Below are 11,055 nucleotides of genomic sequence, written 5' to 3' on the forward strand. Positions count from 1 at the left end.
ATACCAAAGGACAACTGTACATACATCTAGAACACCACAGGCACTAATATCTATAAATAGGGAGGAAGCAAAAATGAGAGCTCATTAAGTTCTTACTGACTGCTGAAAAGTAAATTAGAAAAAATAAACAGAGCTGACCATTTGTGTAAACCTCAATCTTTTTGATGTTTTTCAATTAGCAGAGCCATTTTTCATGTGAAAAATTAATAGCTGTCATGTGCCACCTGGCTATAGAAACAAGTGACAAATTTGCTTTAATGACCGCTGTCACATCTCTGGATTTAGCTAGGCATGACTAGTAACAGGCCATCTGGGGTGGGAGGAGGCAAAAGAGAGGGGGCTGATCTTCTGGGAACACTGCCTATGTGCCAGACACTGCACTAGGGTCAGGACTCACACCATCCCTTGAATTTTCTCCATGGTCCGGTGAAGCTGTTATCCTCATTTTATAGATGAGGTTCAGAGAGGTGAAGGAACTTCCCCAAGGTCACACAGTAGATGTGCAGGGAGGTCTGATTCTAGTCTGTGTCTTTTCCACTAAGCCACATTCTGCAGAAGGAGGACGATTTGGCAGGAAGGCAGAAGGTGTCTGGTAAGCTCTGGCAGGCAGCCTGAAGCTGGGGTGGGCCTGGAATGAAGTGATGGGGGTTGAAGTGGGCAGAGTTCAGCTGCAGGATCCCTGACATAGGAGATGCAGCAGACTTCAGAGATATTGCAGTTTGGTTCCAGACCACTGAAATAAAGGGAATATCACAGTAAAGTGAGTCATATGAATTTTTTGTTCCCCAGTGCATCGAAAAGTTATGTTACATTATACTGTCATCTATTAAGTGTGCAGTAGCGTTATATCTAAAAAAAAACAATGTAGACATCTTAATTAAAAATATTTTATTGCTGGGAATTCCCTGGTGGTCCAGTGGTTAGGACTCGCACTTTCACTGCTGGGGGCCCGGGTTCAGTCCCTGGTCTGGGAACTAAGATACTGCAAGCCACGTGGTGCAGGCCAAACAAAACAAAACAAAACAACAAAAAACAAAAAAAAAATACTCTATTGCTAAAAATGTTAATCATCATATGACAACGCAGGGTTGCCACAAACCCTTCAGTTTATAAAAAACGCAGTATGTGTGAAGCACAATAAAGCGAAGTGCAGTAAAACGAGGTGTGCCTGTACTTAGGATTCTGTTGGTCTGGAGGTCTTTCTCTGAATAATAGAACCTCTGCCACCAAACAGGGGTTCCTGCCTCTGGGATTGGGGCAGAAAGAGCAAGGCCAAAGGCAGGGAGGATGTCTGTTGGAGGAGGGACCTGACTTAACAGGTGTTTGGTAAACATTCAGTAAAGACTATCAAGCAGTTTATGAGAACAACACATTAGGGGCAGACACGAGGGCCAAGGCCCACCTCTAATGCTGGGGCAACCCCATGAGGGTGGGGTAGCAGCAAGGAAGCCTTGGTTTCCAATTTCCATCTGGAGCTGCCTTCAGTCTGCGAGTGAGAGGGGCACAAAGCCTGCACATGGGGGCAGAAGCCCAGGACAACACCCATGACAACAGCTTTCACTGATTGCAGGACAGGCCCTTTTATACAGAATCTTTAATCCTGAAACCACATCAGGAGAAAGACACTATCTCTTTTCATAGGTGAGGAAGCAGAAGTTCAGAGAAGTGAGGCAACTTGCTTAAGGGCACAGGTGCCAGCTGGCAGAGTAGAGAAGCAAACCCAAAGACCTGTGTGTGTTCCCCTCCCCCTCTCCACACTGCTTCCCTGCCATTCCTACTCAAAACAGATGATTACTTTCTCCATCCTCCATTCTTTCTGCCCCAATGGGCAGAAACAGCAGTGACCTTGGCTCTGGTTTCCTGGGCATTCTAGGCTCTTGTCTGGGCTCTGATTTCCTAGAGTGCCGAGAACATCTTGGCTATAGGGACAAATCTGCTGCTTGCAGATTTCTTGCAGCCACAAGAAGAGGAGCCCATGGCTCCTCTCAGGAGTTTTGCTGATTGATTTGAACTTGACTTTGAACCTGGTTGTAGATAGAATTAAGTATTTTCATAGGTCTCTCTTTCCATTTGGTTTCCTCTTCTGTTTCTAATTACTAAAGTTCGTAATTATTCCATTTGCTCTTTTGTAGTTTGGGGACTGTTATTTTTTGTTGTTGCTGTTTTTTTCCAGCAACGTGAATATTGTTCTATGTACACCCCGTCAGCTTCCTGGAAGCTGCACTCTTCTTCCGGACGTTTCTAGAGAGACAGTTTGTTTCAGTTCTGGTCTTGCTGGCTGACTATTAAAAGTTTATTATCTCTGTCTCTGTCTCTGCCCATCTCTTCTTACAGCATTCTCTATCTACGAATTCATTCATCCATCGATTAAGCCATTTATCTATCTAACTATCCCTTATTCCTCCATGCATGCCATGGCTCTGAATTAGGAAAGATTAAGATGCTTGCCTAAGGGATGTAGACTGCTCATGCTTTCCCATAGTCATGGAAACCAAAGAGAGTTAAAACAAAAAGGGAGGGGCTTCCCTGGTGGCGCAGTGGTTGAGAATCTGCCTGCTAATGCAGGGGACACGGGTTCGAGCCCTGGTATGGGAGGATCCCACATGCCGCGGAGCAACTAGGCCCGTGAGCCACAATTACTGAGCCTGCGTGTCTGGAGCCTGTGCTCCGCAACAAGAGAGGCCACGATAGTGAGAGGCCCGCGCACTGCGATGAAGAGTGGCCCCCACTTGCCGCAATTAGAGGAAGCCCTCGCACAGAAACGAAGACCAAACACAGCCATAAATAAATTTAAAAAAAAAACAAAAAAAAACAAAAAAAAAAAAAACAAAAAGGGAAAATTCAGTTAATCTCAAACCTTGTCTGAATTTATAGCTTCTCTTTCTTCCCCTAAAATGTTCTCTCTTCTTGTCTGTGTTGGAGACAGAGAAGAAGGAAAATCGGACTTATGAAAATCAGACTGGGGGTTTTGACCCCACAACTAGACTTCCAATCTAGAGGGCAGATTTATAAGGTCGAAGAAAGGAGAGTGGGCGCCCAAGGATCCTGAGATAAGGTATCAGGGGCAGGAGTCGCTGTGATGGCTGTTGCTCCCCATCACTCCTGGTTGCCCACAGGTGACGGCTTGGGAACCATTGCTCATCCTTGATCAGCTTGTTCCTGGTCTTTCGCGTTGTTACTGGATATTCATTCCTGACTCCAATAAGCAGTCTTGGAGTGGGAAGGTCCTGGAACCCTCTCCAGGAGCTGATCTGCCTCTCTTCATGGCCCAGCAAGAGAAGGCAGGACAAGATGCTGCTGCCCCAGGATCTGCAGTTTCTCTGCTTCCCGCTATGCTCCCAGAATATTCTGGGTTGATTTCAAGTCCTGACTTCACCACTAATTTACTGTGTTACGTTGGGCAAATTACTTAACCTCCCCACTTAAGCCTCAGTTTCCATATTTGTAAGATGTAGAGATAGTACTAGTGATTACTATGGGTTGGCTAGTGATGCTCTGGATTGGCCTGCTCATTCTTCAGTCCTCCCTCCTTCTGGGCTGCCTTCTTGTACTACAGAGCCTGGAAAGCTAAAATCTACATTTTCCGGATGCCCTTGCAGCCAGGGTTAGGGATACAATGGAGGGTCTGCTAATTAAAGACCCTTGTGCGGGATTTGGTAGGCCACGTGAGGAGGAGGCACAGAACTTCTTCCTGGCCCTTCTGCTGATAAGCAAGGGTGCAGGAATGAGAGGCTTTGCAACAGTGCTCCAGTGTTGGTCCCCACCTCCTGGGGTGAGTGGTAGTTATGGGGACAGCAGTGGGGGTCAAGGATCCTTGACTCTGGTTTCTGAAGGCTGGCTCACAGCGATGGGGCTGTGCTGGGGACTCAGTAGTTCTAGTGTCAGCCTCAGGTGACCATCTCCCAGAGTTGGCCAGTCTTATTATTCTGGATATCAGTCCTGGGCACCTAGATGAGAACCTGCTCTTCGAGCCCTTCCAATGACTTTGCAGCGCCTAATTTCCTTCATGACGTCGCTTCCTACTTAAAAGACCCAGAGTTGTTCCAGTTTATTTTTTTTTTTATTTTTATTTTTTTTTAATTTTTTTTTTAACTTCTGGGTTTATTTATTTATTTATTTATTTATTTTTGGCTGTGTTGGGTCTTCGCCTCTGTGCGAGGGCTTTCTCCAGTTGCGGCGAGCGGGGGCCACTCTTCATCGCTGTGCGCGGGCCTCTCACTAACGCGGCCTCTCCTGTTGCGGAGCACAGGCTCCAGACACGCAGGCTCAGTAATTGTGGCTCACGGGCCCAGTTGCTCCGCGGCATGTGGGATCCTCCCGGACCAGGGCTTGAACCTGTGTCCCCTGCATTGGCAGGCAGATTCTCAACCACTGCGCCACCAGGGAAGCCCCCCAGTTTATTTTTATTTCAATCTTTAGACAATGATTTTGTTGGGATAACTGAAGGCCAGAAGACATCTGTATTTGAAGGACTATTTTAGCACAAAACAAATTATTAACCCCCCCCCAAAAAAAAAAAACTAACTAATTTTCCCTCCTCCTAAGCTTCGTGGCAGGCAGTCAGTTCTAACATTCTAAAGTTTAAGTTGCTGTCAGGTATTGCCTAAGATAAAAATCTATATTGTCAGGCAGAAAAATTCTGCCCAGGGCTTTAGTTGCTTAGCCAAGGTGATGATGTATCTGAAAAGTTGAGTTTCAGAAAGAAAGGAAAAAAGAGAATTCCCACTCCCTTACCTCCCCACACACACACATACTGGAAAACAGACCTTCCTCCAACTCATCCAAAGGTTCTTCAGCCATGCCAACTCCAGGACTCCTGCACTCGTGGGAGGGCAACACCACCTCTAAAGCACAGAAGAACTTCAGGCTTTGCTTCTGAAGTGGTGTCACAATATCTTCATTTTCCCTTTCTTCAAGGTTAGAAAGATCCTGAAGTTGTTAGGATTTGGAATTAAAGGCTAGACTTCAAAATATCCTGGTGTTAGAGATAAAAACTAAACTCCAGCAATCCCAGGTAATAGTTTAGGTATGCTAAAGCTTCAAAATCCAGTGAGACTTGCAAATGAATGACTAGATATAGACAACACTTTTTTATTATATACCATACAAAAATACTGGAGAAAATTATGGACACCACCATCCAAGTCATTGAGATTATCACTAATTCTAGGTGGCAGGCCAAAGCTCAGATACTTCCATGTGGAAGCCTCTCACATCTCCTCCCCATAGCCCTGTTCTATTCTTCTCTCTAAAGTCTAGGAGTTCAATGTTGAAAGGAGTCTGGTTAGTCAAAGAAAATCTACAGAGTTTACCCTGATGATCCTTTTTGACCACCCATTGAAACCAAAGTAGTAATTTGCCAATTCTTGGCATCTGGAGCTGTTTAGGGCAAGCGTATTGTGTCGAACCACCTTATGTCTGGTGCCGAGACGACCCTAAAGACATAAAAGACCTAAAAATATCACAAGCCTACATAGAGACTTATTTTGGATATACCTGAGATTTATCAATACCAATTTCATAGAGTGGTTGTGAAGATTAAGTAGGACATTTTAAGCAATGAGTTCACAGTGAACCCTAAATAAATGTTATTTATTATTTTTAAGTCAGTACTTTTCTGCATCATTTCCAGGGCCCCTGATTAACCGGAAGGTTCCCTGACCTCTGGTGGTGAAAGTGATCATGAAAGCAACCAAGGAAGCCCAGCAGAAGCCTATTACGGGGCTGGGGGTAAGCAAAGGAAGTGAACTGTTTTAGTCGTCTCATCCTGTAGCTCCTGCTTGAGAATATGACCTGAAGAGGAGATAAGATAGACCTGCCACTGAATTAGGACCTTAATCTGTAGCACCCCCTCCCCAAGTTACTAATCCCTGTTAGAAGAGGGAATACGTATACCTCTATAAATGTAAATAAAGCAACCAAAAGAATTAGAGGTTCATCTGCATTAACAAGCTTCTTTGAGGGTGCAAATATTTCCAGTCTTAACTCTCTAAATAACTTACATATTACTGTGGATTTTTTACATCACTAGTTCTTTCTTAAACGTCTATTTCCATTTTGAACAGGGTGTAGTATAGAAATATAGTCATAAAAATTCAAATAATACAAATAAAGTCAAAGCATTGTTAATTCTTTTTTGATGTGTTTGTGCATCTTCCTCCGTCACTAGTTTATGAGCTCCTTAAGTGCTTGAAGGAACCATATATTATTCTTTCCTTGTTACCAGAAACAAGCATAGATCTTGGCATATAATAGAGGAGTGATGGTCTGTTGACTGAGTGAATGAATGAGTACATAAGAAAATGAAATTACTTTCTCCAACTGAAGCTGCCTGCTGGGAAGGAGAAATGAAGACTAATTTTTCAATGTTGAGTGTCGCAACATTTAAAACAGGGAGGCTAGGCCCTGTACGGTGAGTCATAATGGAGCTGTCCTGGACAATTAGGAAGCTTCAGAAGGGCTCTGAGCCCCTGGGTAGTAGAGACAGTTGACATCTGGGATAACCTTGCCACAGTTCTTGCTGGCAAACATTTCCCTTCGTGCTACTGAGAAAAACTCAGATACATTAGGCCTTTCCTTCATTTTATTCGAAGATGTTATTCTCTTGTCTGTATTTATAAAAAATACAGGGAAAAAAGATAAGAAGTATGTATACCTTCCAATGAATAAAAGAACACATAATCGGAACTTCCCTGCTGGTGCAGTGGTTAAGACTCCATGCTCCCAATGCAGGGGGCCCGGGTTCGATCCCTGGTCAGGGAACTAGGTCTCACATGCATGCTGCAACTAAGAGTTCGCACGCCACAGTTAAGGAGCCTGCGAGCCACAACTAAAGGAGCCTGCCTGCTGCAACTGGGGAGCCCACGTGCCGCAACTGGGGAGCCCTTGAGCCGCAACTAAGGAGCCCGCCTGCTGCAACTAAGACCCGGTGCAACCAAATAAATAAATAAATAAAATTTAAAGAGAACGCATAATTAAAGTAGGTAACAATTTCGGGGGTGTGGGTAGTAAACTAAGGCTCTGCATTAAATAAAGAAATCTAACACGAATGCCCTTTCCTCTCAACTCTATAGTGACTTGTAGAACATTTTCTTCATTACTCTATCAGTGACGGGCTTTATGCTGTGAAAATCTCAGAACCTAAGCTTATGGAATGGTCTTAATGTCCAATATAAGAAAAGAACTCATTACTCACAACTGATACCAAGTAACTGTCTCATAATCTTTCCAGGACCATCTGTAATATCTGAGTGGTTATGTGAAATGGTCGCAGGGTCCGCAAATTAAAGAATGTCTGAGACAAAAGCATTTCAATCCCAGGGAGTACAGCCAGGATTGAAGAGGGTGTTAAACAGGGTACAGAAGTGGGAGGTAGTGCACCTGGAGTCACATCTGAGGAGAGTTCTCAGATTCAATAAAGGTGAAATCAGTGAGTAAAGAAATATGGGTGTGAATAGGCAGCAAGGTCAGTGGGAAGTAGCCAGAGCAAGAAGCCAATCACAGAAGACACACAATTATAAAGTGAAAGGTCTGGGAAATCGAAGCCTCACTCACTTATTCAGAGGAATTGAAAAGGTCCTTGAAAAAGGAATGGTGGCTGAATGGAGGCACATAATGAAATGTTAATTCTGGGGAAGTAAAATTGGATGGCATGTTAATATGGAATAAGGTTTCTACAATGCATTAAAGAATATTTTAACCATTTTCTGGAATCTGAAGGGAGTACTGAATAGGCAGTTTGAGAGTGATGATGATGAGCCTCCTTTATGTTACATCTGACAAAAGTTTGTCAAGCTCGGGACTTCCCTGGTGGCACAGTGGTTAAGAGTCCACCTGCCAATGCAGGGGACACGGGTTCGATCCCTGGTCCGCGAAGATCCCACATGCTGCAGAGCAACTAAGCCCGTGTGCCACAACTACTGAGCCTGTGCTCTAGAGCCCGTGAGCCACAACGACTGAAGCCCGCGTGCCTAGAACGCGCTCCGCAACAAGAGAAGCCATCGCGATGAGAAGCCCACGCACCGCAACGAAGAGCAACCCCCGCTCGCCGCAACTAGACAAAGCCGGCGCGCAGCAACAAGACCCAACGCAGCCAAAAATTAATTAATTAATTAATTTAAAAAACAATTTGTCAATCTCACAGATTTAAAATCCACATAAAAGTAACTATAAGGAAGACTCTTGTGAAGATTTCTTAAATTAAGGGGCAGCATAAACTGACATAGTGTTTAACATCAGTTAAGTTTGGGTTTGGCCACTAGTTTCCACATTTACTGTCATGAACCTTAAGTAAGTCACTTAACCATCCTGAGTTCGAGTTTCTTCATCTAAAAAAAAGAAAGAAAGAACTGGGGAACTGGGGCATCAGTGGAGCAGTGCATCTCAGAGCATTCTGTACACCACAGTGCTGTACAAACGCTGGCCTTTCCCTCCCTCCCCCCCCCCCTCCGGGATCTTAGTTCCCGGACCAGGGATTGAAGCCGGGCCCTCAGCAGTGAAAGTGCAGAGTCCTAACCGCTGGACCGCCAGGGAATTCCCGATGGCCTATTAGTTTTAAATTCAGCACTTCATCCCAGTAGAGCGAGGAATTCCACATTTGGACCCACCTTCACTGGAGATGTCTGAAAAAGCTGCTTCTGGTCGCATGCCTTTTGGGCTCCGTGGGCATCCCTTGCTGAATAAACTTTGATGATGGCATAGAACCCAGGACCGGCCACTGCTGCATTTGGGAAGACTCGGACCGAATACTGAAGGCCAAACTGGGAGAAGACTGTGAACAGAGAATGCTGTAGGGTGGTCCCATGCTAAGTAAGTGCAGGAAATTTCACGCCCAGGAAGCCAAACCGCCCGTTCCCTTCTATTCCCCCAGCCCTTCCCCGCAGGCAACTGTGGTGATCCTGCAGCTCCAAACACTTCTCATTTCAGGAACAAGTTTCCCTCTGAAATCCTAAGCTTCGAGAAGCATTAGGAGGCAATGCCGGCTGTTGGGAACTCTCTCTCAAAAATCTGTGGGGGCGAGCTGACTGCTCAGGTCGGCTCTAGAACTAAGATTCCTCTTAGCGGAGACCACAGGCAGATGAGGTGCTGAAGCAGTACCGCGGGGGGCCCAGTTACTGGGGCGCGGGGTGGCTTCCTCCACCCCTCCCTCCGCCCCGGCTCGGCTCACTTGCAAGGCCTCGGCCGTGGGTCCAGAGCTCAGCTCCCACACCAGCAAGGTTTTGTCACCCCCGATGGGAACCGCAAAAAGTACTAACGCCACCATCCTATCGTCACTGCGCGTGCGCGGCTCGAGTTGCCAGTGGACTGCGCCTGCGCATGCGCGCCTGCGCCCGCGCTTTTTAAATACGGGAGCCTGGGGGGCGGAGCCAGCTTGGTGTGAGTGGAACAAGGGCGGTGCTCAGACCTCTCCTTCGCCCCTCCCACTCGAGGCTTGTCTCTGCCTCTAGTTCCCCTTCCGCAACCCCCGCGCCCAGAAGTCTTGGAGTTTAGCGCTTCTATTCAAGTGTATTTTTAGCGTAGAGTACAAAGTGTGAGTTTACAGGATCGAATAGTGCGGACATCTTTATAGCAGCTGGCTTCATCTGCAAACTCCCAGAGAACACTAGAGTACTAAGTAGTTAGCGCTAACTATCCACTGAACTTTAAAAATTTAGATTTCCCGCCTCTGTGTGAGAAATGACCACCAAAGATGCAATCCTTCGACGTGAGTGTTTTCATGAGTCTTAAATATGCAAATCAAGGTATAACTCATTAAAGCCATCAACAGTCTAGTATGAAATTCTTAAAAAGCTGGTTTCTAGCCCATTTTCCTAAAGTACCCCCAAATCACCGAGCACATTTCACCATCCCCACCACGACTTTCTCCACCTCAATATATCAGACCCTTAGCCCCATCCATTACCTACTTCTGAGCTCTTTTACTTCAAAAATTGTTGACTTTGGAGGAATTACTTGGCTCTTGATACTGTTTCAAACCAATAACTATAGATTTATTATCCATATCATTATCCATTGCATTCATTGTATGTATCCATTTATTCATTGTATCCATTATCTGTGTATGGAGAAGATCCATAATCTTCTCCAGAGCGATTATGAACACCTCATGAACAATATTTACAGATTTATCATCCTTTTTCTAGTACCTAGCACACTCATACTCCATTAGGTACTCAAATATACTTGGGATTAATCCGTTGCGGAGCACGGGCTCTAGGCAAGCGGGCTTCAGTAGTTGCAGCACGAGGGCTCAGTAGCTGTGGCTCGCAGACTCTAGAGCACAGTCTCAGTAGTTGTGACACACAGCCTTAGTTGCTTCGCGGCATGTGGGATCTTCCTGGACCAGGGCTCGAACCCATGTCCCCTGCATGGGCAGGCGGATTCTTAACTACTGCGCCACCAGGGAAGTCTGGAAGGCGGATTCTTTACCACTGGACCATCAGGGAAGTCCCAGGATCAGCCTTTTAAAGAAGCATCCCAGAGATGTTTGAGTGTAGAGGTCCACAGACCATATTTTGAGAAATGATATTTCCCTATGGACACCTTTCCTCTGGCAACCGTTTTGAATGGCAGCTATGTTCTCTCCGATGCTGCACTGCCTGCAGTCTACCCAGCTTTCATTCCAGTGAGAACATTCCAGAGACCAACTAAGGATCAACTCCAGGTGTTTCTCCAGTCACCTCTGGGGCTGACTGCATGTCACCAGCAATCAGTACCTCACCTGCTGCCCGACTACAGTGACACCTTCCAGATCTGTGACTCAGCTAGCTCTCCACCATGTTATTCTATGTGGACACCACCCCCCTTTTACAAAGCCTTGGACACCCATCAGCCTATTAAAAAAAAAAAGGAGTAGGGCTCCAGGACTCCTCCAAGTACAGGTGGTGCCTCCTCACCATACCTGTATACGGACGCATGTTGGATAGTGTTGGTTGGCTCTTGACACCCATTTCTACCCCCTTCTCTGCAGGTGCTAGAGGCCTGGGAACCATATTTCACAGATCCCCTCGACAGCAGGGTTCTGCCAATAAAATGTACTTGTGTGAAATTTGGAAG

At 45.7% G+C, this 11,055-nt stretch overlaps 1 protein-coding gene across 1 annotated transcript; it reads right to left on the bottom strand.

Annotated features, from left to right (window-relative positions):
* Positions 1–518: 518 nt before the first annotated feature.
* On the bottom strand, positions 519–9,262 carry LOC133080813 (RAD52 motif-containing protein 1-like). Its single transcript, XM_061176911.1, has 5 exons — positions 9,167–9,262; positions 8,607–8,786; positions 5,315–5,435; positions 4,767–4,937; positions 519–733 (listed from the first exon to the last, which is right to left on the bottom strand). The coding sequence occupies exons 1-5, from the start codon at positions 9,260–9,262 to the stop codon at positions 519–521; spliced, it is 783 nt and encodes a 260-aa protein (XP_061032894.1).
* Positions 9,263–11,055: the final 1,793 nt, after the last annotated feature.

This window comes from Eubalaena glacialis, chromosome 19, assembly GCF_028564815.1.
Source record: "Eubalaena glacialis isolate mEubGla1 chromosome 19, mEubGla1.1.hap2.+ XY, whole genome shotgun sequence".
Classification (NCBI taxonomy): Eukaryota; Metazoa; Chordata; class Mammalia; order Artiodactyla; family Balaenidae; genus Eubalaena; species Eubalaena glacialis.

What these genes read in the sequence shown, in the direction of transcription:
- LOC133080813 (XM_061176911.1), bottom strand. Translation starts at nt 9,262, where the DNA reads ATGGTGGCGTTAGTACTTTTTGCGGTTCCCATCGGGGGTGACAAAACC. An exon ending in CCACGGCCGAGGCCTTGCAA is followed by an intron (nt 8,787 to 9,166) that starts GTGAGCCGAGCC and finishes ACCACCCTACAG; the next exon opens with CATTCTCTGTTCACAGTCTT. An exon ending in TTTGGATGAGTTGGAGGAAG is followed by an intron (nt 734 to 4,766) that starts GTCTGTTTTCCA and finishes CCTTTATTTCAG; the next exon opens with TGGTCTGGAACCAAACTGCA.